At 39.8% G+C, this 27441-nt stretch overlaps 3 protein-coding genes and 1 long non-coding RNA gene across 13 annotated transcripts in view; 2 read left to right on the top strand and 2 right to left on the bottom strand.

Annotated features, from left to right (window-relative positions):
* LOC144589239 (uncharacterized) overlaps positions 1-27441 on the bottom strand; it is a 701357-nt gene that overhangs the window by 653222 nt on the left and 20694 nt on the right. The window lies entirely within an intron of this gene.
* HSBP1L1 (heat shock factor binding protein 1 like 1) lies at positions 4220-9437 on the top strand. Its single transcript, XM_078391732.1, has 4 exons — positions 4220-4384; positions 6488-6554; positions 7317-7411; positions 8369-9437. The coding sequence occupies exons 1-4, from the start codon at positions 4220-4222 to the stop codon at positions 8372-8374; spliced, it is 333 nt and encodes a 110-aa protein (XP_078247858.1). The 3' UTR covers positions 8375-9437.
* Positions 11183-27438, bottom strand: TXNL4A (thioredoxin like 4A). 10 transcript variants are annotated; one of them, XR_013545259.1, is made up of 6 exons: positions 27286-27438; positions 24987-25159; positions 19203-19404; positions 17244-17322; positions 12994-13097; positions 11183-11534 (listed from the first exon to the last, which is right to left on the bottom strand). XR_013545259.1 is itself a non-coding variant. In XM_078393516.1 (5 exons), exons 3-5 carry the CDS (start codon positions 25137-25139, stop codon positions 11363-11365), a joined length of 429 nt encoding a protein of 142 aa, XP_078249642.1. In that variant the 5' UTR covers positions 25140-25159; positions 27055-27101; positions 27286-27418; the 3' UTR covers positions 11183-11362. The 10 variants fall into 10 exon arrangements, 6 of the variants coding, with proteins under 6 accessions (XP_078249642.1, XP_020637259.1, XP_020637263.1 ...); XR_013545260.1 differs by having other exon boundaries at positions 12994-13066; XR_012086797.2 differs by lacking the exon at positions 11183-11534 and adding an exon at positions 16643-16728.
* On the top strand, positions 14746-16570 carry LOC140706886 (BAG family molecular chaperone regulator 2). Its single transcript, XM_072998710.2, is given in 2 exon segments — positions 14746-14788; positions 16032-16570. Coding segments are annotated over 2 exon segments (582 nt in total).

Genomic DNA, 27441 nt, shown 5'->3' with positions numbered 1-27441 from the left:
CAGGAGGATGAGAATGGTGACCAGCATCCAGTGTCCTACCTGAGTAGGAAACTCCAGAAAGGTGAGAGACATTTGGCAACCGTGGAGAAGGAGTGTCTGGCCATAGTCTACGCGATCCAGAAGGCCAAGCCTTACATCTGGGGAAGACATTTTGTTCTGTGCACTGACCATTCACCACTGCAATGGTTAAAGACAATGAAAACCCACAATAGCAAACTTATGAGGTGGGCTTTAAACTTGCAAGACTATGACTTTGAAGTGAAGGTGGTCAGAGGGTCAGTGAACTGTGTTGCTGACGCCTTGTCAAGAAGACCTGAAGAATGAAGACGGCGAAAGAAACATGGACTATGTATATATATTGATGACAAAAGGTTAAATGTACCTGGTTTTTTTTGAATTTGGTTTGTATGAATAAAGGTAACTTGTTGTAATGTATATGGTAAATGTTTAAATGCCTAATTGATATGGTTAACTTAGAATGTAAGTATAAGTAAGTATGGTATTGTATGTATAACTGTTGTTGTGTGTTTTAACCAGGTTGTTTTTTGGGAAAAAGCACGTTAGCTTTCCCCCTACAAAACAACTTATAAAGAGGGGAGGTGTTACATACAGCACTGATGTTACCTGTCTGTCATGGGTTTGGAGGGAAAGTTCCATCCTATGGGGAGTGGAAGGCGGGACATCAGGAGGAGGGGCTGTACTGTATATATAGGTGAAGCCTGTGTGGAGAAGTTGAGACGCTGAGAAGCAGAAGAAGCAGCAGCTGGGAAGAAGAAGCTGGTGTGGGAGTCTGTGTGTCAGACAGGGTACTACTGTGTGTCAGTCAGTACCAACCTGATAGGTTCAGGTGTCTGTTGGTTAGCCAGAACTTATAGGTTCAGGGTCTGTGCTTCAAGTTAAGTGTTCTGTGTGAACCAAACTGTGTGCATGTATGAATGAGACTAAGCCACGTTACTATATCTTATTCACCTGATCATTTTATTTTCCCTGTGTGTTGTTTTAAATAAACCTTATTCTTTTATTTGTTGAAAATCCATCCCTGGTCTGTGTGACTTCTTATAGGGAATGGTTGGTGGCAGCTTAGTTAACGGGTGGCATTTCCCAGTAGGTCTGGGTTTGTCACAGTCCTCACCTCCTCCGATAGTCTGCCTCCTCGCAGGGTACCTTCACCTTTTCCCATCTGCCCGTCTAAGGATCTTCTATTGTACCCAGATGAGCTCCCAACACCCCCCCCCCGGGACTGGATCTCTCTCCCCTTTTATTTCTCTCATTTCCGCCTCTACTACAGACCCCTTCTCCTCCTTTCCCGCCAATTCCTGCTCAGTTTGGGTAGTGACTGTTACTCTCAAAAATCTCTCCTCCAGTTCTCAGGTGTCAATTCCCCGATGGACAGTTTCTCTAGCTCTCATCTCGAATCTCACAATCTATTTGGCCAGGAAGGAGTTAAAAAGTCATCTTTCTGAGAGTCATTTAATTTGGGCCTGACTGGCAGAGTCAAATGTCCAGATCACTCTTCATTTCTAGAACCTCTGTGCTGTTCATAAGGAAGACAGAAAGTCAGAAGTTGTTCCCCTTTGAAAAGTGTATTATCAGAGTCAGTATACAACCCCAAAGCCTGGATTTCTTCCAAATAAAAAAAGTGGCTAGAATTAACTCTTCTCTTTCAGGAAAAGCAAGTTTAGTCTTTTCTATGTATTTGATCTGTTTTAAATCTGCAGACAAAAAAGGTTGCTGATGTCTGCACAAGGAGGTAAAACAGTTTTATTTTAATAAAATAGTAACTTGAAAACCATTTGCCCAAATGTCCCCAAATGTTACACAAAACAAGAGCATACAGTCTGCAACCCCTATATCAAATCTGCTGCTCAAGATCCAGTTTCAAAGTTATAATGTTTTGTTTGTTGTGCCCTCATTTTTAGAATTGCCTTATGGAATGCTGATTTGCTGCATTGCACAGTATCTCTTGCTTCACTCTCATGCAGCAATAATCTAAATGAATATTAAAGAGCAACAAGAAGAAAATTCAGCCATACACCCACACCCACACACATATGTATATTCCTGATATTAAGTAACCTATAAGCTTCTGTGCACTTTGGAAAATAATTCTTTCCTTTTTATGTTCCTGTAAAAGGGAAACATTAATGCTTTATGGTGATTATAGAAATGCTGTGAAAGCAAATGTGACAATATTTTTAAACATAATGCAAACAAGGAATTAAAAAACATTATAATCTATTAAAGTGTCTCACTTCAACATTCATTCATTCATTCATTCATTCATTCATTCATTCATTCATTCATTCATTCATTCATTCATTCATTCATTCATTCGACTTGTATGCCGCCTGCACTCTGCAAGGAAAGTGCTCAATAATAATTCTATTTATCCAGATCTTCTCATTTCTTTCCTACCAGAAACTAGGCATAAGAATGGCTGTTTTGACAATGACTATTAAAAAAACATTTTTTTTGCATTGACTGCTGGAAAGTTCAAATAAAGGTAACTGCAGTATACATACCAGTATAACTTGTCCTGCCAGTCTTTCCAACATGATTTTGCATAGCATGAGCAAACCATCTGTATATTTAAGATTGAGCAGGAACAATTGGAAGTGATTACCAGCTTTAATTATGTTTACTATGCTCCATGGCAGCTTAATTAAATATTATGACGTGTATTATTTGTAAACTTTATGATGAGATTGAAAACCCATTAAAATTGTTATATTCATCCAAAGGGCTTTGCAATTATTTTATTTCAAAATAGTTGTTTTCACTTCCCTGCTAATTGAGGATCTGCTTTAAAAAGAGAGTAAGTTTTATGATAGAGCATAAGGATCGACTGGATCATGCTCACAGAACTTTTAAACTTAAAAAACAAACAGTCATGCTAGTAGCTAGTAGACGGCAGCATACCTGGAGTTTGTCATGTGCTGGAATAACAGCATTCAAGGTGCAGTACGATCAGATATGCTAAATAAGAAAAAGCATGAATAATGAACAAAGTTTAAAGTCATACATCATATATTATGTAAAGAGGGATGAGGTAGTGATTATATAAAAGTATCAGTTGTTTTATGTTGAGTTCAGAATCCTATTGTGGATTTAAACCAGAAAACTGGTGGGGAATTGCTGCTAATTTGAGAGCTGCCACTCAGATTTCTAATTGCACACCAAGACTGACACATGAAAGAGGTAACAAGAGAATGGGAGCAGGAACTCGTTCATAATGGTGATTCACCACGATTTATGCAACTCCAGCCCTCTTATTCCCACTATTGCATCCTCCACCAGCTGTCCGGCACCAGGCGCTAGCCTTTCCTCCACTTGGATCAGTGCATCCTAACCAACTAGAGGGCCAGGAGTCTTACGTAATCTCATCCCAGTTCCCCTGGGCTTGTGGGGCAGGGCCAGACGGCCTATCTGGGCTGCTCAAGGCAACCTTTTCACAACAGTATATTGTATAGTAAGACTTTATAACATCTGATAACACCAACATTTTACAATTACACTTGCTGTAACATTTAGCATGAAAGAGATGAGAACTAGTTGGCAAACAGTAAGGAGGGTTTTTTTTTTCAGACAGCCTATAAACCTGCTGTGCCACAACAGCTTCCATCAATGTGTGTCAAGTTCATAGTGTTTTTTTGCCATTTCCGATCAAGTCATTTCCAACTTAGAGTAACCCTATGAAGCAATAACTTCCAATGTCGTATCATTAACAACCTTGTTCATGTCCTGCAAATGAAAGACTGTGGTTTCTTTAATCGTATCAATCCATTTCATGTTTGGTCTTTTTATTTTGGAACTGCCTTCCATTTGTTCTTAGCATTATTGTCTTTTTCGGTGTGTCCAGCCTCAGTTGATTCATTTTAACTCCTAGTGAGAGTTTAGCCTTGATCTGATCTAGAAACGTCCAACTTGTTTTTCTAGTGGCCCAAGATACTGTATTTGTGAAGCATTTCCCAAAAAGCACATATGAATGAATCATTTTTTTTTCTAGCTTCCTCCACTGTCCAGCTCTCACATCCATACAGTATAGCGTTGAGTTTCTATGGAAAGGTACCTTCGGATGCATTAGGACTCTGGGGAAAGACAAATGCACCCTTACCGTATTCGGTGCTAACTTCAGAAGATGCCAAGGCTCAGGTATACTGAAATTCGTTCTCAGAACTGAGAATAATATTAAAAACTCCGCATCCTAATATTCAACAATATGAATAGTATGAAGTATGAAAAGAAATTAGGAGCGGTGAAAAGCCCCCTCGCAATTTATCCTATTCGTTGGGGACGGGAAGGCGAAGGCGGCGGCGGCGAGGCGCAACAGGCAGCCACCAGCACCCCTGCCTGGAGGGCCAGGCGGAAGGCGGGAGCCGGGAAGGTGAGGGCGGGCTTCTCTGGTTACCTCTTTTTGCCGGCGGCACCGTAGGCGGGCGGTAGATAGGTTATAGGTGCATAGGGCGCCAGCCGGTGGGAGTGGTTCCCGTCACGGATGGCCGTGCTGGTTTCATTTGGAAACAGCCAGGAAGAAAAGGACGAGTCGGAGGCAGTTCACGGCAGGCGGAAGGGAGAGAATGGCAGACAACGACCCTCACAGCGCCCGGGAGCTTTCTCAGTTCGTGAGTGAGGCAAAGGCGATGGGTTAGCCCTCGAGGCGCAGGCCGGTGCTGTAGGCGAGGAGGCGGCGGTGTTGAGGAGCTTCCCCAGCCCGGGCCTGTGCACGCGTTGCCCGGACACTTGCCCTACCCAAGAGAGACAGAGGGCAGCCTCTGCAGGCAACGCCTCAGCCACGAACTGTACTAGTAGCAGGAAAGAGGCCGAAAGCAGACCAGAGAGGGGCAGAAAAATCAGCGGGAGAAGACTCTGAGGCTCCGTCAGGGGGTTCTGCTTTTCCAGGAAGTTTTTGAAAGCACAGAGGCCTTTCCTCCGTAGGGGTGGGTTTGCCAAAGGGAGGCAACAATACCCTGAAAATCCTGCATTTGTTTCAGGAGGTGTAGCCTTGTGGATTCATAATAATAAAAAGGGTCTTGTGAACTACAGTATTTCTTCCCATCAGAGGAAATGCTTCTTTTCCAATGCTTGTGCTTAGCGTCCAATTTTTGTTGCATACTTGCCTAAAAAGTGTCTCTGTGTGTGTGCGTGTGTTTTAAACCTGCCTAGGATTGTTTGTTTATTTATTTAAATTATTTTACCTTGCTTTTCTCCTTAAAAAGAACTCAAGGCAGCTTACATTATTAAAAGACAATATTTAAAAGCTGAAACCAGTAAGTTTACAAATATTTTTAAAGAAACAAATAAATGCCACACTAAAAACAGTAAATAAAATCAACACAAAAAACAGATTCAAAGCAGCAAGGCATTCAATTAAAATTTACTCCAAAAACCAGCTAATTGATATATATCTAATTACTACCAGTCACTAAACCTGATTAAATGATGACTCAACTCTTAGTTTTAAATTACTGTATCAGTATGGGCATGGCTCTGATGTTCAGGATAAAACCAGCATGGATATATTAATTTTCTTTGCTTGATGAAACTACTATTTACATGTTACTATTTTCTGAGTCATAATTACTATGAGTGATATATGCTTCATTCAACCTTGAGTTTCATTATTCTGTTACAATTATAAATTGATAATTATAGTTTGAACATAAAGTGAATAGGTTTACATTCTTTCTTGTGTGCTGGGTATTTATGCAATTGCTTTTTCTGAATGTGTGAAATGAATAAACAGCACTATTCTGAAGAAAATGACTGAATCCAGCTGTTTTACATTTGCAAAATATACCATGAGCAGTATCCTGCGCAGAGTACATTTATTTGGTTATTAATATATTGGTAATATTTATAGCATATATTTTCTAGGGAAATGACACATTTTCAGGAGTGAGAAATTTGAACTCATTTTTCAAGATATTTTTGTCTCCCTTGGGCCATATGCTCCTTTTATTTTCACAAAATGGTTATTTTATTAGGTGTTTTAAAAATATCCATTTCCTCCCATATGCTAACACTGAAATAAAGACTCTCCAAGTGTATATTCTTTCCTAGGAAGACATACCAGGAAGTAGATCTCAGTGCATATAGTGGGCTTTTCCTTTGAGTGAGCATACATGAGATTGCAGTCTAAATAATTTTTTTTATTTAGCCTTTATAGTTATTTTGTTCATAGGTGGAGTTGGCAACTATGATCCTCTAAATGTTTTTCACTACCACCCTTATAAGCCCTAGCGATCATAGGCAATAGTGGCAGCTGATGGTAATTCTAGTCCAAAAACTTCTAGAGGATCACAGTTGCCCACCTCTGCTTTTTATCAAAATTTCCTGAGTATCATAATTTCTTGTTCCAAATATAGAATCCAGGCACACACATCTTTGTTAATTTTTATAAATTATATTAACTTTTATGAACTTAGTGATATTACCTTTCCAGCAGCATAAAAATAATTTGCTAATAGCATCTCTCTTTTTCCCACAGGCAGAAAGCCTTCTACAACAGTTACAGGAAAAATTTCAAGCACTGACTGATAAGTTAGCTCTAAGAAATATCCTTTTCTGTGTCTTCCTTAAAGCTAATACAGTACGACCCCCTTATTCATAGGATCACTGATTCACTTATCCACAGTCTGAGAACACTACAAATATTAGAAAAATCCCAAATATATATATATTTAACTATGAAGTTACCAGAGGGAGCCAGAGACCATGATATATATAGGATTTACAATTATAATAGTATTCAATATAATCCATGTTTTTCAGTGTATTTTTCACTCGGTGATTGGTATTGGAACCGATCACCAAGTATGTGGGTCGTAGTGTACTACAAATTCTGCAGATTATGTATGCTGAAGAAGCCATTTGTAAATAATCTGCTTGATTTATAATTATCAAATTATAATTTCTCTTTGCATGTAATCTCAAAAATATAATAAAAATCTATTCAGAAAAAATTATAATAAAGACTTATAAAAACCAAATGGAAGAATAATTTGTTAAGAAAGCCCTTAAGAAAGTTTATGTGAATACAAGACATAGTCCAATAGTACAGTACTACTTTTTATAACATTGTCTTGTCATCTCATCTATCTATGAATTGGGTCCAAAACAACATGGGGATGGAAATTCACTAGCCCACTGTAGTAACAAAGCATTTTAAACAGCAATACAGTCTTTTTTTCAGTTTTATGTCACTTTCAACATTAGATACTGTATAGTAAAAAATTATTCTCACCTTCCACTGCCCCATGACTATAGGAATTCTACAAACATAGAAAGTAAACATATTAGGTCTTTAACTCTTTTACTGGATGAAATGGGTGAAAGCATAAATGATCTAGAGAAGCATGTTACTGGATTAATGGCACAAGCTGGAATAGAAAATGCCAATGAAGAACTAACGGTGAGGTTCTGCTTCTATAAAATAATGTAGTTGTGTTTATTACTGTCTGTCTGCTGGGATAAAGTATTTATTTATTTATTGTATTTATACCCCGCCTATCTAGTCACTTCAACCACTCTAGGCGGCTTACAAGATAAAGGATAACAAGTTCAAGAAAAATTTATAACAAGTACTGTATTTTTCCATGTACATGACCCCCCAATATATAAAGTGACCCCCTAATTATGACCCTTGATGGAGGCAGGGGAGCAGGTAATGGGCAACTGCTCCTCCACTTTTGTCTCCTGCTGCTGCTGTCTCCACTGCCCGCTGGATCACCTTCTCCGGTGCAACTGCTGGGGCTCACCTCCAGCTCATGTCGCTGCCTTGTCCCCTGCCCTAAGGAGACGATCACTGGAGGAGGTGATCTGGTGGTGGCTTGTTTGCCTCTGCCTCTAGAGGGGACAAGGCACCAACGAGAGCTGAGCCCTGTCAGTCCCACTGGAGATGGTGATCGGGCAGGCGAGGGAGGCAGCAGCAAGAGGTGCCAGAGTCCGTGTGAATGCTCCTTCGCCTTTGCCTCCTCCTGCCTCCGCCACCAGAGGGGACAAGGCCTAGAGGTGAGCTGAGCCCGTCCTCATAAGACACAAGCTACTGAAAGGTCCATTAATTGCTCCACATGACATATATACTATGGTAAGCAAGCATCTCCACTTGCGATGTAAGGGTACTAGAGATGGGAGCTTCATATTAAGTCTCCCCCGGGAGATGAATAAAGAAGCTCCCATCTCTAATATTTTTTTTTCCACTAGAAAAAGTAATCTTAAAAAACCTTTATTATGTGCAAATACTTTCATTAAATTCAAAGAAAATGCAAAAGTGGAGTGTGATGCTGAATTTTTATTTAGATACTGAAATCAATCTGATTGTTTTTTCAATTCCAAATCAATCCCTGTGGGTTTTTGGTTTTTTGTACAGGACTGAAGGTGAAAGCATCAAGATGGCTCAAAAACACGAAGACTGTATGTAGGAGCTAAAATTCTATAGAATGTAACACACTGGTCAGATTGAATATTATGTCAGTGAATGTACAGTAATACTTTGATTTATGAACGCCTCGGCTAATGTCATTTTCAGAGTACGAATGGAAATCCGTTGAAAACAATGCCTCTGTTTGTTTTTTTCGTTCCTATGGCAATCCGCATCCCGGTTTACGAAATCTTCACTTTACGTAACGTCCTGTATAACTCATTAATTTCGTAACCCAAGGTACTACTGTAGTAAAAAGACACTATGCAGAAATGCAAAATCTCCTATTCTGTAATAAAGGAAAAGTTGACCTTAAGATAGTTGTGCATAAAATTCAGTCAAATTAAACTTTGAAACTTGGTTCAGTGTAGCACCAAGCTTCATGAGGAGGACTCATAAAAAATAACAAAAACATCTGTATAGGCTTTGCCCACAGACAAAGTTTTCAAGCTTTTTTTTAATCTTTGCAAGGCTTTATCATACATGAATGTTATAAACTTTGTGTAAAGAGTGTCCGAAACGTTGCGATTAAAAGAATGTTCAGAACCTTATATTGACATTTCCACACTGGCCAGGCAGTCTTCCCCGTAATAATTCTGCTTGATCTAAACAACGGCAACTGCACCACAGTGGAGCATTTCTTAACATAAATGCAGGAACAAACCAGTACTGTTTATTATGATTCCCGTTACATGAATTTAGAAAACTGAATGTTTAAATGATATCAAAGATGTAGACAGAAACTGAAAATCTACATAAGCTGAACTGATCTGTATTTTATTATGTAAAATATTTCTATATTTATGTACCTACCTTTATATGAATGACACTGAAATATAAGAACATAGAACACTGTCTTTCAGTCTGGTTTGAATAACTTATTTTCATATGTATCTTCCAAATATGAAGTGAGAAACAAGCAAACTATTATTTTTGAACCTGAACCCTGGGAAGGTGGCTAGAGTTTGATTAGCATGCATTGAATGAGAAAATGAGAACTAACCTCTAAAAAAAGAAAGTTAAACAGACCTCATTTCATCTTCACAAGACCATATAAATGTCTAAACTCAGTCAACCTTTTGGAGTATCTTAGGGTCCCAAATGTTTCTATTAATGAGGTCAGAGATGCCTTTTAGTTTAGTGGTAGTATAACTCCACTGAAAAGTAAGATAGTACAATGGAAGTTGGGATACATGTTCGTTATACATATACTGTTTGAAGTTCTAACAGTAAGTGTCACATTACTTCCATGGAACAATGAAGGGTGTGAACTGATGGTAACAATGCTCCTTAAATGTACTTTAAGTGAGTCCATGAAGTGCCTGAAGACCTTTATACTGTAATTATTTAGAATTAAGTTTTACTGCAGTTAATGCAATTTACAATTAAGAACACTAAGAAGGTCTGTTCATTCTCAAAATTAGAACTGCCTATGCTGAAATCTTGTTTACACTACCTAGAAAGAAGTATGGGTACTGAACTCACTGTACATTAATCCAGAATAGGCTTTTGCTTTCTACTCCATGATGTTTCTGAGCTGGGCCAGGGCTGCTCTGATATATTTGCTGCCTTTCCTCTTTTCACTTTACCATATTCAGAAGGCTCTTTTCCAGGCTTACAGACACAAAGGACTACTTTTACTCCTTCCTACATATGTGCAAGAGGATAATCAATATGTGCATGCAGTACTCAAGATGAAACACCCCAAATACAGCAGCAATGCATGTATTGAAAAGGCACTAAAGACAGTAGGTTAGGTGCCAACAGAACTGCTTTATATCATTGTTTCTAAAGGTAAAATAAGATGAATATGCTCTATGTATTTTGTCAACAAATATAAACATTTTTATAAGGAGTCTTTCTTATACTTCTGTACACAGTAGTAATTTGACATTCATGGTGAACAAGCTTACTAGTTCCTTTTAGCCATAACAGTGTTGTATTATCTCCCCAATTGAAGCAGCCAGCTTGTTTATCAAATGCAGGGCAACATGAGTGGGAGAGTGCTGCTACACCCATGTCCCGCTTGTGGGTTTCCTATGGGCATCTAGAACACTGGACTAAATAGGCTTTTACTCTGATCTAGCATGGCCCATATGATCCACTAAGCTTAAGAAAGAATCCTGTCTAAAAACCTGAAGAGATGCTGATGATCAAAAATTACCTGTCACAGTATAAGGCAGTTTCCTATCTGTACCTATTTACCAAAAACCTATCTAGTAGCCTATCCACAAAGGGGCCAACCAAATGTTTGCATTCCTAAATTATTTATTATAACAAAACACATAATGTACTGTATTTAAATGCTTAATATTTGTTACCAGTTTTTTGATACCTTTGTCAAGTGCAACAACAAAAAAAATTAACTTGATACAAACTAATATAATTCCAAAGGAGGTCCACAGATCCTGCTGTGGAAGGTGCCTCCACAACACAAACACGTAGTAAAAAGCACCATCCATTCGTATCCCCTCAATTTGCAGACCTCTACATTCTCCATGAAGCCATCTTGCACAGTTCTCACAAACATGGAGCTATGTATCTGGATACAAACCAGTTAAATAAATTCAGCTGCCAATATGTGGTTTGTGGGCAGGGGGGAATATATTCAATGTTTATGTTCTGCTAGAACAAGTTTTATATTTTCAGACACATTTGTTATATTTCAGCTGGTCATAGTTCATACTCGGATGAACAAAGAATAGAAGTGTGTTATAAAAACTTCTGAAAGAAAGTTGAGATCTAAAAGACTACAAGTAGATGTAAAGAAGATACTGTTTTATTTCTAAAATGAAATAGTTGCTAACATTTTCCATTAATATTTGATAACATATTTACATAACTTCAAAATATATTTACAATGAAGGGGTAAGAAAAATCTATACAAAAGTTAACTTTATGATGTTTCAGAACGAGAGGGACTTGAAGAAAACAGGTGCGGCATCAATATCTGTATTTGGTTGAGTAGTCTTTTGGTGACACAACAAGACCTCTACCTTTACGTGCTCCTCTATAAACAGTCTCTATGATGTCAATCATCTCTTGTTTGTCTTCCATTGCCCAGTTAATTTTGTTGTTGTTCCCAGTGCCCAAATCAATCATTATATGTTTGTTTCTTTAAGAAAGGAAAGGGAAATGGAGAAACCACGTTAAGATACATTCCACTGTAAATATTTAATGTAACATTTATATACTGTTATTTGAAGCAAAACCATATTTTTGTTCGGAATGCTGTCTCGAGCTAGTTAGTACTTGTAGTTGATTTCGGTAGAATTAGAATAATTTTTGAGGTTTGCTTGATTTAATCGTGCAGACGTTAGGTTATGAATACTACAACAAAGATATACCTAATTCAAATGGCTATTCTGATATCCTTCCCATGCTATAGTTATACATCCAAATAGAACACATTCGTATGAACGTTGTCATTTCAGACACATAGTAAGATTTAATCTTGGAGCTCAAAAGTCTCAGTAAAGCATTCTCAGAGGTAAGTAAATACAGTACTCATTTCTTACTGAGGCGGCAATTTTAACAACCTACCAAATCATGCTATGGCTCCGAAACAGTACTTCACAAGAACTGGTACGGTGGTTCTCCGGACCACTGCAGCACCTGTTTCTGTATCCTTATTAGTCCTAAGTTCTTAAACACCAATTTTACCCCTCACAAAACTATTAAGACCACATCAGCTGTAGTGATATGAGTCGTAACTAGTTTTGTAGCAGCTTAACTGATTTGAAGACAAGTGCTGCTTAGCTGTTGAAATTCCTTTCAGCAACCTTAGAAGTTTCTTTTGCTAGTACTTGTTATATGTAAAGTTATATGTAAAGAAAATATTTTATTTGCCTGCCCGTGTATTGCCAATTAAGAAACTGCCCGAAGCCACAAAGATGCCTTCAAGAGGAGGGGGGGGGGGGACAGAGTGGGAGGCTTAGCTCTTTGTCTGCCTCAGCAGGTTATAAATAGACCTTGGCAAGATGCAAAGATGGATGGAAAGAGAAATGAAAGCTGCAGGCAATTTCTCAATTGACAATACATAAGACAGGCAAAGATTTTTTTAAAAAAACAATTAAATTTTTAAAAACTTTAACATCACTTCAATGAGGATCTTGCAGACGTAAAAAAAATAATTTCACTTCCCCTGATCATCCACAAATGATCAGGAAAGTATTCAATTTCTGATATCCTGAAATGACTCACAAAACATGTCAGGGTAGTGGAAATGACACAGGAAGAATCTGCAAGGTTCTTTAGTCTGTTCCAAGCAACCACACTAGCTGGGAATGGACTTTACATGAACCTGCCAACCTGCACCAAAATAGTAAAAACTCCTCACAGGGGTTCGGAAAAGTGTGGTATAGCTCTTAAAGGGAAAAGATGGATCAATCTAAAGGGAAGCATGTGTGGATGCTGTCATTTGGCTTGATCCAAACCGTGCCAACAGCGATCCATATATCAATCTACATGCCAGTGTGGACAGGCTCTTAGATGAAAAAAAATACTACAGCAAGATAAAAAAAAAGATCTGAATCAGTTGACAAATTGCAAATTATTGAGCAACATAAATTTACCTGAAGAAGAACATGACAGTACAGGGATCATACAGTTCATACATTTTGTTGAAGTCTGGAACTTCTGTGATATCTACAAGATAAATAACAGCAAAATTTTTCACCTGTGGAAGAGAAAAATGTATTTAGAGTATACTATATAAGCAAAATTACTTTCACAATATTGTTAACACAGAAAGATACCCAAAGGTTTTAATATCACAAAGGAAAAAGTGAATTGTTTTGCTTTCCTATTATTTAAAGAAGGAAACATATCCAGGACATTATGTATGAAAAATCATTTACAATTATGTTTAAGGTATGCTCACTGCCAATTAAAAACAAACATAAAAATCCATTATCAGTGGTGGTCAGCTATCATTCTTCCACAAGTCTCCTTAAGATTTCCATGTGTGCTACAACTGTATCAATTTAAGATGTGCTTCTTCAGACCATCATAAATATGTATCTTCCCCTAAAGACTAGAAAGAGACATTTCTTCAACAATTAACCTATTTGACAAAAAACATTCACAAAACAAGCACATCTTGGAGTTACTCATATGTTTCCAGCCCCAAAAGGATCAAATACATTTTATAAGGTATTATATGAAGCAGCTACTGTATACTGTATTGTGCAGTGAATAATTCTGCAACACCGCTTTTTATAATTTTCATTATTTGACAGCATCACCTATGAGGATGCTGATAAGTATTGAGCCTTTCCCAGAAAAAAATTAAGCTAGGAAGCTGTAACTGCCACACTATTCTACATAGTCCCCCAGGAAGTCAATGCATTTGTAACATCTGTCCTGCAGCTTCTTAAGTCCCTGCAAATAAAATTCTTCTGACTGCTGGTGTAACCACACATTTGCAGCATTAGTTGCCTCCAGAACACTCACAAATCATTGTCCCTTTAGGTGTTTTTTTAATTTGGGGAACAGGTAATAGTCAGAAGGAGCCAGGTTGGGATAATAGGGTGGATGAGGCATCACTTGAAAGCCTAAGGACGTCAGTTTTGCCATTGTTTCATCTGCAGTGTGTGATGAGATGTTGTCATGCAATAGGATTACACTTTTGGAGAGCTTTTCTCTGCGTTTTTTCTTGATGCTTTGCCTCAACTTCGTCAATAAGGCACAGTAATATTTTGCATTGATGATTGAATTTTGTTGGAGGTAGTCCGCCAGCTGAACTCCCTTCTTATCCCAAAAAAACTGTTGCCATTTGCTTCTACACTGACCTTTGCAGTTGGAACTTTTCTGGCCTGGGGGAACCACTGTGCCTCCATTCCTTAGACTGTTCCTTTGTCTCAGGATCATAACAGTAGATCCATGTCTCATCACCAGTTACCAGTTTGCCCTGGAAATCTGACTCATTTCTTGCAAAATGTTCCAAAACAGCCACCAATGACTCCACATGTTTCCTCTTTTGTTCAAAAGTTTGGGGATCTACTTTGCTGCCAGGTTCCTCATTTCCAAGTTGTTGTGGATAATGGCACCAACTCTCTCATGTGATATTCTCAGATATATAGCAATACTTTTGTCTGATATTCAGCGGTCCTCCATGATCATGTCATGGATGGCTTTCACATTTGCAGGCACAGAGACAGAAACAGGCCTTCCACTGGGTTTCTCACTTTCAACACCGAAGTGGCCGGTTTTTAAACTGACAACCCAGCGTTTAACTGTTGCATATGAAGGGCCACTGTCACATTTCAGTTTGTGACATTTCATCATGGATCTGCTTTGCACCTTTCCTTTGGAGAAATAGGAACATGATTATGGTCCTATACTCTTACACACTGAACTTTTCTGGAGGTAGTGCCTTGTTCACTTTGGACCTGAACATGAAAGATAAGTTAAAATCATAGTAGTTGATTTTTGCACCATTGAATACAGACAAACTGGCCAATAAATTGACCCTGTATTTTATAGCTTCCTAGCTCAATTTCTTCTGGGAAAGGCTTAATACTTATCAGCACCCCCTCGTATGCAGAGCAATTGTTCAACCACACAGAACAGCAGTGATCACGAGCATAACACTTAAGACACAAGCCCAACGCTTTCAACCAATCTAACAGATTTAGAAGAAACAAAGAGAAAAAGTATATTAGATTTATATTTCTTTCACCAATTTAAAATGTATATCCTGCATATATTCTTAAAAGACAAAATTAACACCTCTCAAAATATTTTATTACTTTATGAGCTATTTACTCCCATGAAACAATTGACATCACAATTTCAATAAAATATACCTCAATCTGTAAAAATATGTCTATTTATAGGCACACAGAAAGAGAGAGATGAATCACTCCTGTAGGTGTATATATAACATATCTATGTATGCATATAAGTTAACGCCCAACACATATTCTGGGCAACATGAAGAGAGCTGATCCAGATAGGCTCCTTCCAGCTGTGGATTAAACCAAGATCCAGCAAAGCTTCCCAAAGGAGGAAATTGTATCAACGGTACCTTCCTCTGCTGCCTCCAGTGCCATCCCCTACATCAGTGGTCCCCAACCTTGGGCCTCCAGATGTTCTTGGACTACATCTCCCAGAACCTTCACCACCACCTCTGCTGGCCAGGATTTCTGGTAGTTGAAGTCCAAGAACATCTGGAGGCCCAAGGTTGGGGACCATTGCCCTACATTATTCTGGAGGACCCCCCAAACCAGTAAAAATTGCCCCCCTCCCATTGCTTCTAGAACCAATGTGACTCTTCTGATCCCAGTTATGGATTCAACTCATAATTTTTAAGACTGACACAGATCTTGAGATTTGTGAAAAATATTCATTTTCATACAGAAATATGAAAATATCTCTACAGAAGTATTTAACTCTTGTGCTGCTAATAAACTCTGGAACATGAGTCCCCAAGGCTCAAAGAATGGTGAATTTCATTGTTTTAAGAACAGATCTCCCATTCTGAACAATATATATTTAGAGCTGTAAAGGCTATTGACTATTAGGCATGGGATTTTTTGGATTTCTTTTTTCCCTACATATATCAAATTGATTTAAATAATTATTTAAATCACATTTTAAATTTTTTTAGGATTTAAATTTCAAAAAAATGGCTTCTTCCGCTCCACCTCCATGGCAGACCACTCCAGCCGCCTCCTGGAGTGCCTCAACCAGCTGGAGCTGAGAGTTGAAGCTTTGCGTGAGGCAGCCTCTTCAATGGAGCAAGAAAAAGAAACCCTTTTGGAAATGATCCACAATATACAAAACAGGCAGGCCATGAGGAATGTTAGTGAAGGTGAGAGAGAAGAACTCAATCTGACTGCTAAACACCTGATGTGCAGGACTCTCACGGTTGAGGTTTCCGTAGAAACCATTTGAAATCCACAGGAGCAAGAGTCCCTGTTACATGCTACAGAGATTATTGACGAAGTTGTCAATAAACTCTTGGATGATCTGGAAGGCTCCAAGAACCGCTTACTTTATGGTGCATGTATATCTGAGGTACCCTCTGGACTCATGAATCAGAAATTCTAGTCTGTTGTCATTGAGTGTGCTATAGAAGATCAGAAGAAAATCAAAAGACGGCTAGAGACTCTACTCAGAAATATAGAAAACTCGAGAAATTTCTAAAATTGATTTTTGAATTTAAATTGTAATTTAAATCAATTTGACTTTTTAAAAAATGATTTTTTTTTTACCCACCCTGTATGGAACTAAGAAAGCTCCACCCATGTTATTCTGTGTGGTCATCTGCACAGAGGGACTTTGCAAGAAATCCTGAATCTCCTCTGAGAATTTAAATAATTAAAAAAAGTTTTTTCTTGAATTCTGGAAGTTGTTATGAAAAATATCCAAAGAACATGCCTATCAATTGTTCTTACTTTCAAGAAAGATTTCTAGCTTACAGCAGACCATAAGTTGGTCTCTTAAAACAAAACATCAGAAGCAGAGATAGACAAGGTAATTAACATGAACCTGGCAGAATGTAAAAAACAATCTGATAACACTTTTCTCTTTAGCAACACATACTGCCCATTTTTCCCACTGAAAACTGAAAGGAAATAAATCTTCTCCATAAATTATGTGTTATCTGCTATATCTCAAAACAGCACACTGAGACATGCACAGTTCATCAAAAAAAGAACTACACTTACTGGAATTTTTATGCAAAGGTATGACCAAAACAGAAAATCTAAGTTTTAACTAGATCTTCTTCCAGCGTAGAATTGCAACTGCAGCATGACAATAAGTTTGTATGATATTCTAGTATAAATAAGCAGTACAACTGGAACTGTTTACTCACTCTTTGCACAGGAGCGATATCCGAACAGGACTCTTAAGCAAGAGGATGAGGATGGATCACCCTCTTTAGTCTGCTATTTCTGCAGAGGGAGATGTTTAAATACAAAGTTACATTGCTCTTTTCCCCTGCATTGAAGTGCCAATATGTCTGCTAAGTTACTAGAATTCTTTCTACAACTAGCTACAGCAGAATTCCAATTAATCATGATAACCTTTTCTCTTTGTTCAGCAATGTAGTAATTCTACAAGCAATGTTTTAGCTCTCTCCCCAATATTAAAATGAATAACATCCTTAGATATTTCTGCCTTTAAAATATTGAAAACTGAAGCTGATATATACTGCATCTCATGTTTAGTACATGAGGTTGTCTATATTGCAATTTTGTGTACAACAGCCAAATTTTATTTTAAAGGTCAAATGACACAACAGGATGAACAGTTTTTTATTTGCTTTCAGTGTTGCTTTCATACAGTCTTTAAAAATGGGGTTAAGCTGCAGTATGTTCTTCACAAATATTTAAACTTATATATTTTACAGCTTATTAAAACTGTTTCTTGGGAATAAGTCTCTTATTCTACCATTTACAGACATTATTGATTGAAAAACATTTTTGTCAACAAAGCTAGGGGATGTGGGAGTGGAAAGGGAGACTTTTTTTGTGCTTGTGCATCTTTACACCCCCCACCCTTAACATCTCCCACAATTCTGAAGAGTCCCTGAAATCTTTGAAATAGGTTTTCAAATAATTTCAGAGTAAACAGACACTTTAGTTCCTTGACTCAGCCTCTCTGGTAGAAAAATGCCCTATCTTCACCTACCATAAGAGGTCTATTCAAACAAGTGAGTTGTCTTTCCTTTCAATAGCTAGCAACACTGTTTCCCAAATTGCATTCCAAGAACCCTGAGACTTTCTGGATACCTATCAAAAGATGGGAAGATCAATAACAAACACCTGTCCAGAAATGTAGCTTGCCCTCATAGGCATCCTTCAGTCTCGAGAGACTATGGTAACATGCTCTGTATGGAGGACTTGGAACAGCTTCTAGTGTTTTGACGCTGTACACAAAGCTGGAGTGTCCTCTTCAGGGCACGAAGCATGGGTAACATAATATGGAGGATAGGCTGTTACCCAAGCAGAAAATCCCCCCTCTCCATGTCACTGAAGTAGTCCAATGGAAAGGCAAGAGCCAATACAACTGTTTCCAGTGACGTCGCAGGAGTTGACAGAATGACACGCACTGCCTCCGGGACTCCAGCTCCGGATTTTGTCTCGAGGTTAACTCCTGAAGCCTTTTCCATCGGTGGATGTAGCCACAAGGCAGTGGAGGTTTGAAGTCAGAGTTTTCCTTCTCCTAGCTGGGCTGCCTTCCCAGGCTAACGAGTCCCACCTACCCAGCCTGCTTGCTCATGGCATGGAGGCTGATGGCAGCGCCTCAGTGGGGGTTTGAAGTCAGAGTTTTCCTTCTCCTAGATGGGCTGCCTTCCTGGGCTGAACGAGTCCCATCTACCCAGCCTGTTCCCTCACGGCATGGAGGACGATGGCAGCACCTCAGTGGGGGTTTGAAGTCAGAGTTTTCCTTTCCTAAGCACAAGCCGCTGACACAGTGCTGGATGAAGCTGCCTTTCATCTTCCATTTCTGATTATGGTGTCATGCCTTCAATTTCCTATCTTCTTCAGAATCGTTGTAACTTGTGGTCACTGGTGATCCTTCCCCGCCACCTATTTCAGTCTCCAAACTGTTAGAATACTTCACCTGATGTTTTGTTGAAGAAAGCTCTCCTGCTTTTTGCACTTTTTGGTTTTCAGGAGTTATCACTTCATTGCAGAAGTTTTTGGTACTTCTGCAATGAAATCAGGCTGTTAAAGCAGCCCTTTAGGATCCTAAAAACAAAGGTATATTTTAGGATGCCCAATAGGATGTTTCAGGAAACCTACAAGCAGATTTTAAAAAGGAGTACCTGGAAGAAAACTTTCCTCAATCACCTCTATGTTGGAAGTATCCTGCTTAGTCCAGTGAAATAGATTTGACTTCCTCACCCCAGTTGTTTTGTTGGAGGAAAGGTCTTCTGTCTTTTCCACTTTTTGGTTTTCAGGAGTTGTTGCCAAGCTGCTTTCCTCTGTTGAGGACATGATGACTCTACCTAAAGTCTCTGCTGGAGACTTTATAAAGTTGACAAAAAGTGACATCACAAAGTGTGGTCAAGGTATTGTTACCCAGTGTGGGGTGTCATTCCCAGGGTTGCTAAGCCACATAGGTGTTGTAGAGTACCTGCACAAACATCAGTTCCATTCATCGGAGGCAAAAGGGCTGCAACTTTAATGAGAAACTGGGGAACAAACCTTTTCAAGGGACCCATCGGCATAACTGGGCATCTGATCTTCCATATGTTGCCTAGTGCTGGTAATACTGCATAAGGCTCTATGGCACAGATAAGAAACATGATGCCTCTTTCTTGTTTGAGGCTACAGTTAGAACAGGCCTGAGGCAGTTTGGGGAAACTATGGAAGTCTTAATGCAAATCTCTGTAGAGCACTATGTTGGGAAGTAGGCCAGCTGGAATTCTGGAAGCTTTAGTCAAAAATCTAAATGGAGTTTAGTACATCTGCTCCTCAATAAGCTGACAAAGTCTGCAGCAATAGATATTGTTAGGTAACCCCCATGATTGGAACTTTTTAAGCTCCATCTGAACCTGTAAAGCATCATGAGATACAGTCGTGCCCTGCTTCACGATTACCCTGCATTATGACAAATCAGCTTCACGACAATGTTTTTGCGATGACAATTGTGATTGCAAAACGATGTTTTAAATATATTTATTTTTATTTTAAAAATAAATAAATAAATGGGTTTTTTTCGCTTTGTGAAGATTCTTCGCATTATGATGATCAAAACAGCTGATCGTTGGGTTTTCAAAAATGGCCGCTGGGTGCTCAAAATGGCTCCCCGCTGTGCTTAGGGATGGACTCCTCGCTATACAGGCACCGAAAATGGCCGCCGTATGGAGGATCTTCGCTGGACGGCGAGTTTTTAGCCCATTGGAACGTATTAACCGGGTTTTTAATTTCCTTTTATGACGTTTTCGCTCTACAGCGATTTTGCTGGAACGAATTAACATTGTTAAGCAAGGCACCACTGAAGTAGCTTGCCTAAGGCTAAATAGCCTAACTCTTCCACAAGGCATAGTAGGACTCCTGGCTCCTCAGAGAATTGTCACTAATTTCTTTGGTTCATGCTATTAAAGGCCAGTGTTCTCTTTATAGAGAATTTGTAGCTGAATTATAATAGAAATAGAAAAGAGTGATCTATTCTGATACCTTTCCTGTTATCTTACTGGTTGGCAGTTGTCATGTGCTTTTTACCTCCATTTCGAACATGAGACTAGTCTTTGCCAGGTTTCAGGGATCTCCTATCTGCCAAGAACAATTCATTTGTGTAAATTGTGGACTTACATTACCTTTAGTTTGATATGCAGAAGTTTAATGAATGCTTTCTTGGCAACAAAATACAGTGGTGCCTCGCTTGACAATGTTAATTCGTTCCAGTGAAATCACTGTAGAGCGAAAACATCAAACGAAATTAAAAAAGTCCACTGAAACGCATTAAAACCCAGTTAATGCATTCCAATGGGCTGAAAGCTCACCGTCCCGCAAAGATCCTCCATAGGGACGGCCATTTTCCATGCCTATGCAGCGAGGAATCCGTTCCTAAGCACAGCGGGGGGCCATTTTCTTCAGCCGGTGGCCATTTTGAAACCTGACGATCAGCTGTTTTTGATCGTCATAAAGCGAAAATCGGTTCCCAAAGCAGGGAACTGATCATCGCTAAGCAAAATTCCCCCATTTAGACCATCGTTTTGCGATCGCTATTGCGATCACAAAACCTCATCGTAAAGCGATTTCCTCGTTAAGTGAGGCAATCGTTAAGCAGGGCACAACTGTATATTAGTACAGTGGTGCCTCACTTAGTGACGTTAATCCGTTCCAGGAAAAACGTCGCTAAGTGATTTAATCGTTAAGCGATTTTAAAAAGCCCATAGGAACGTATTAAAACGCGTTTAATACGTTCCTATGGGCTAAAAACTTACCTTAAAGCGAAATTCCTCCATAGCGGCGGCCATTTTGGGTGCCTCTAAAGCGAGGCAAAACAGCGGCCGCTGTTCTGGAACCGCCAATCAGCTGTGCTTCCTCCAGGGAGACTGAGGCACCGGCGCCCCCACCCCGGCCGAGAAAGACCCTCTGCGCCTGCAGCAAAGGTTGCTGCAAGCGCAGAGGGTCTTTCTCGGCCGGGGTGGGGGCGCCGGTGCCTCAGTCTCCCTGCCGAGGCTGGAATTGAAAGGGGTGAGGAGAAAGAGAGAGAGAGCATGCGGAGGCGGCGGTTTGTAAAACTGGGTTCCCCGTGATCTTTGCAAACAACCGCCCATCAGCTGTGCTTCGGGCTGCTCTCTCTCCCCTCCCAGCCTGGGCTGGAGCTGGGAGGGGGGAGAGAGCAGCCCGAAGCACAGTAAATGGGCGGTTGTTTGCAAAGATCCCAGGGAAGCCAGCCTCCCATACCCTCGCGGACCAGCTGTACTTCAGTGCGCGCTCCCTCTCTCTCTCCCCGTGCAGCTCCACCCACGGCACGGAGACTGAGGCACCACGCCGCCGCCACCCCCTGGCCGAGAAAGACCTGCGCTTGCAGCAAAGGTTGCTGCAGGTGCAGAGGGTCTTTCTTCGCCGGGGTGGCGTTGGCGTCTCAGTCTTCCTGCCGAGGCTGGAGTTGAAAGGGGTGGGGAGAGGGAGAGAGAGAGCACGCAGAGGCGGCAGTTTGGGAAGCTGGCTTCCCCGGGACCTTTGCAAACAACTGCCCATTAACTGTGCTTCGGGCTGCTCTCTCTCCCCTCCCAGCTCCAGCCCAGGCTGGGAGGGGAGAGAGAGCAGCCCGAAGCACAGCTGATGGGCGGTTGTTTGCAAAGATCTCAGGGAAGCCAGCTTCCCAAACCCGCGCCCATCAGCTGGGCTTTGGGGCTCTCTCTCTCCACCCCTCGCAACACAGCTGATCGGCGGGGCCTTTGGGATGATCGTGGGGAAGCGCTTCCCCACGATCATCGCAATGCGGTTTTCCCCCATTTAAAACATCGCAATGCGATCACTTTTGCGATCGCAAAAACTCCATCGGTGTGCGGATTCATCGTTAAACGGGGCGCTCGTTAAGCGAGGCACCACTGTACTCTTATGACCACAGTCAATAGGGGCCACTATTCTAATTCCCCTGTGGCTGAAAAGGTTCTTGAACTTTTCACCCTACAAATGTTGTGGATTCATTCTGATTTAATTGTAGTCTCCATCCTTCCCAATGAAAGATGGGAAGAAGGATATATATTTGAAGAGAATGAAATATATCACTGTGCCTGTGGGAGAGTAACTGGGCATCTGATCTTCCAGTTCTATGATCAGATTTTGGTTCCACCTGTCATCCTCAATGATTGCAAGACATTACCAATCTTGCTGTGATTCAAAGCTGCAGCATAAAAATTAGGTTGCATTCTACCATACATGCTGAATTCACATGAGACAACAATAAGATCTACGGGCTTCTTTGACCTTTGTGTGAGGTAGCTATGCAACAATGGGCAAAATCTTATTGGTGTAAATTTGTGCCAGCATACTCCAGATTGGGTGCTGGAAACAATTTATACTATTTTAAAACTCCTTATTCTCCTGTTTTAGGCTCCGTAAGACTCCCTTTTATCCTGGGGAAGGCTTTAGTAGTCTCAGGATGGTTGGGAGAAACCTTTAATAATTAAAAAAAATACTGCTGGATCAATGCCAGCTGTCCTGATTCCTGTGGCAGTGATCCCGCAGCAATTTTTGATATTTAACCCTTCTCCTCATCCCATATCTCCCAATGGTTTCCCCAGGGCAAAAGGGAGTCCTAGGGAGACTTGAAACCTAAAACAGGTAGGTTGGAAGCTTTTAATTAATTAAATTAAATGTTTCCAGCATCTGATCTGGGTTACTCCAGCGCAAAGTTACACAACAGAATTTTGCCTAGCATAAGGGTGCTACAACAGATGACACTGAAGATGATATGGAAAGCAACAGTATACATAACAAAAGTTAAAGAAAATAAAGAGGCAGCAGTCACAGAAAAATAAAAACTGTCAAAGGAGTGACTATATAGCATAGCAGACATAAAGGAATTAGCCTTGTCTCACCTTATAGTTTTACCCAACTACTAATTTGATTTTAGTTAACAAATAGCACTTAGTTACAGTTTAGCATTAGATGCACAAACTAGAGTTGCCAGGTCCTCCTCTCATGTAGCCATGGGAAGAGGATTCTAGTACCATTTAAATTCACTATAAAATAATCTCAGTTTATTGTGAAAGTTGTTCTAAACCCTGATAAAATCCTCTATGCAGAAGGAAAGGGAATCATATATCAACTTACATTTGGGCTCATTTTACAAATTTTAACCCTAACCCATGTATATAACTTTAAGATATGGTATGACATTAATATACATTGAAGGACCATTTGATCAAAATCGGTAACTTTTCCTTGACAAGAGTTGTTTTTCTGTGCCTAAGTTTCACTTAGCAAGCACTTCCATAGTAAAAGATACATAAAAACTGAAAAATCCATACATGTCGTTTTCCCGTTAAATACATGAAATTAAGAATTTTGTCCATTATTTAGAAATTAACAGCTTTCTTAGTTATTATAATGAATGAAAACTGATTTGTTGTAGGGGGTAATAACAGAGGCTTAAACCATGGCTGTGTTCCTCGTTTGTAGATACACTGTTTTTATGTAAACCAGGGGTAGTAATTTTGGTCCTCTGGATTTTCTCTTCTACCACTCTCAGCATCCACAGCTAGCATGCTCTGTGGTTAACTACGGGAATCACAGTCCAAAGACATATTTAATAGCAGAGTTGCCTATTCATTAAAATCACTGTCCACTTCACACAAAGCAGGAAACTAGTCTGTCACAAACATCTATTGAGGTTTTCCACCTCCCAATATTTTCACCTTTGGGAAAACTAAGGAAAGGATTAAGGACATGAATCCAACGCTTGCGTCTGCTTGCTCTCAAAATCCCAAGGCATGTATTGATACTATATATGAACAACCTCATAAAGTAGCTCTCCGGACATTTCCCTACGGGATTAGAACAAACGCTTATCATCATTTTTCTTCATAGTGGCTAACCAGATTCTTCTGGGAAGCCCACAACCATAGCACAAAGGAAACATTTACCCCCCTTCTCCCCAGCCAAAAAAAAAAAAAAAAGGCAGACATATATACCCATCCTGACTAACAACCACTCATGCTCCACTACACTGCCTAATTCTTTTTTAAAATATCTAGATTAGTGGTTATTATTCCATCTGGTGATAGTTTGTTCCTCACTCTTTCATTCTGAAGTTTGTGCTTTATTAATGTAGTCTGTAAACCACATACAAGTGTGTTTATTCTTAGGACTAATATCCAAAACCAAATAACAATTAAATTCAATTGAGTCATTGGGATGCAAGTAAGTGCCTTGAATCCAAAATGCTGACCAACTTTTGCCAAGAAAACCATTTGTGTTAAAAATATACATCTTACTTGTGTTCTGCTACATGTTTTAAGTTAAACAAGTAGCAATAAAAGCATACCTGTTACCTTATGTTTGTAGTATTAGTTTACTATCTTAATTGGATTAAATGTTTAATTCAAATTCACTTTTTTATTCAATACTAATTAAAAGCACTATACCTTTTCTGCAATACTATATAAAACTTCATCCATTTTCATACATGTTGGATCCCAGTCATGTCCAAAGCGAATGACCACCACACGATCTTCTTCTGAAAGAATGGCCTGGTCTACCTGCCAGCCATTGTGTAAATGTGGAAGCATATACGACATTTTCAACACTTAGGCAAGCCCTGTAAAAAACCACAGAAACATAACACAGTTTAACAATCAAGCTGACAGGAAAAAGCATCTAATCTGAAATATGAAGGAAAGCATTAAACATATCATGGGCCACTTCAAGGAAAAATAAATGTGTCTTAGATCAAATCAAGCCTGAATTTTATTAGATGCTCAAATGACTGAATGGAGATAACTGTATTTTGGGTATATCACAAATCATATTAAGAAAAGCAATAATGCCTGGTAAAACTGAAGGGAAGTACAGAAGAGCCCTGCTGGATCAGGCCAAGGGTCCATCTAGTCCAGCCTCCTGTATCTCACAGTGGCCCCCCCAGATGCCTCTGGGAGCACACAAGGCAACAAGATACCTGTCTCCCGATACCCCTTCCCTGCATCTGGCATTTTGAAGTACCTTCCTTTGAAGCCTGGAGATTATACATCCCCATCATGGCTTGTAACTTGTGATGGACTTTTCCTCCAGAATCTGTCCAATCCCTTTTTAAAGGTATCTGGGCCAGATGCCATCACCACATCCTGTGGCAAGGAGTTCCACAGACTAACAATATGCCGGGTAAAGAAATATTTTCTTTGGTCTGTTATCACTCTCCCAACACTCATCTGGAGTGGATGTCCCCTGGTTCTGGTATTGCATGAGACGGAAAAGAGCTCCCCTCTATCCACCCCCTGCATAATTTTATACATCTCTGTCCCCTCTCAGGTGCCTTTTCTCTAGACTAAAGAGCCCCAAATGCTGTAGCCTTTCCTCATAAGGGAGGTGCCCCAGCCACTCATCACTTTAGTCACTCTCTTGTGCACCTTTTCCAGTTCCACTATGTCTTTTTTGAGGTGTGGCGATCAGAATTGTACGTGCACCCTTACCAGAGTTTTGTACAATGGCATTATAACGTTATTTTCAAACCCCTTTAGTAGAGAATGGGAAAACAAAACAAGAAATCAGTTGATTCAGTAAAGGAAGCCATAGTCTTTCGTTTGCAAGGCCTAAGCGGGCCTGTTGGATGATAAGACCTTTCAGAGGTCATTAAGTCTATAAATCAAAAGTAGCCTGATGGTACATGGAATCATACAGATGTATGTAGATAGTTTTAAGAACTCCAAGAAGAAAAAAGATCAAAGTGCAAAGATTTACTGCCCTTTTCATAAAATTTGAATACTGAGAGCTTGGGAAGACAGCTCGATTTTGTAAGGAAAGTAACATTTAAAATTTGTCTTACATGACACAAATGACAATGATATTATCAATTAAATTAGTTATTTATGACAAATCATACAAAAATACAAAATTTATTGTATAAGAAATGCAACTGTATTTATTTAATTTTTTAAAAAAATAACAGCTCAATACTTGGTCTGCCCCATCTGCCATGTTGACGTAACACACTGGTTCCTGGACCAATTCTGGGAACAATTTAAGACACTGCTCTGGAAAAATTTAACATTTGTTTTTGGATCCAGAACCCAAAAGAACCACATAATCACACCCAAATATAAGGATTATTTATAGAGGCTCTCATCTGTGTCATTCAGCTTTCAGAAATGAAGTGGAACATGAGAAACACAGTGGCCTGGCCCTTTTTAATTGTAATGTCTTGTACCTCAAATGCTACACACCTGGCACCAAGGTTAATATCAGCTCAGCACCAAACGAAGCTCACCACAGGTGTGTCTGTTGATGTTTTTGGATTACAACACCCAGAATACAGCTTGGAGAATTCTGGGCACTGTAGTCCAAAAAACACAAACAAGCACATCTCTAGTGTTTAGGAAAAAAATTTTCTTAGACCTAACTCTCTGAATTCCGACTCTGGGTAGTTACTCTACTGTATTCCCACTTGATTATTCAAGCCTTCCGCCACGGAAAGGAAAAATAAATCTCAGGAAAAAGTACCTTCGAGGAAAAAAAAATCAAGACAGCGCCGATGGGACTACTGCACGCTGGAACAAGAAATAATGCAAATGTTATTAATAAACCGTTGGGAAACACTCGATACACCGCTCAAGGGCAAGTCTTGAATCTGCCATTCACTACCTATCTAACCTCCTTGACTCATATCCTCTTGTGTCCCACCACATCCTATGTCCCGTTTTGATAAACACCCCCCCCCAAATATCCACTCACCGAAGGCAAACGTGCAAAGGATGTAACGGCCCCCCACAATCGCCGTTAAGGACACGTGCACGACCGCGGCTGAACCAAACGAGAGGAGAAGCGATGCTTCACGGGCGCAGCCTGCTCGACATCCCCTTGTCGTTACGACAGTGTCGAGAAGTGAAG

The sequence above is a fragment of the Pogona vitticeps genome, chromosome 4, assembly GCF_051106095.1.
Source record: "Pogona vitticeps strain Pit_001003342236 chromosome 4, PviZW2.1, whole genome shotgun sequence".
In the NCBI taxonomy this organism is placed as follows: Eukaryota; Metazoa; Chordata; class Lepidosauria; order Squamata; family Agamidae; genus Pogona; species Pogona vitticeps.
This window is presented reverse-complemented; position numbering and strand designations above follow the sequence as displayed.

What these genes read in the sequence shown, in the direction of transcription:
- HSBP1L1 (XM_078391732.1), top strand. Translation starts at nt 4,220, where the DNA reads ATGAATAGTATGAAGTATGAAAAGAAATTAGGAGCGGTGAAAAGCCCC. An exon ending in GGAAGGCGGGAGCCGGGAAG is followed by an intron (nt 4,385 to 6,487) that starts GTGAGGGCGGGC and finishes TTTTTCCCACAG; the next exon opens with GCAGAAAGCCTTCTACAACA. An exon ending in TGATAAGTTAGCTCTAAGAA is followed by an intron (nt 6,555 to 7,316) that starts ATATCCTTTTCT and finishes TAACTCTTTTAC; the next exon opens with TGGATGAAATGGGTGAAAGC.
- TXNL4A (XM_020781600.3), bottom strand. Translation starts at nt 25,139, where the DNA reads ATGTCGTATATGCTTCCACATTTACACAATGGCTGGCAGGTAGACCAG. An exon ending in TATATAGTATTGCAGAAAAG is followed by an intron (nt 13,098 to 24,986) that starts GTATAGTGCTTT and finishes TCTCTTCCACAG; the next exon opens with GTGAAAAATTTTGCTGTTAT. An exon ending in ACTGTCATGTTCTTCTTCAG is followed by an intron (nt 11,535 to 12,993) that starts GTAAATTTATGT and finishes CCTTTCTTAAAG; the next exon opens with AAACAAACATATAATGATTG.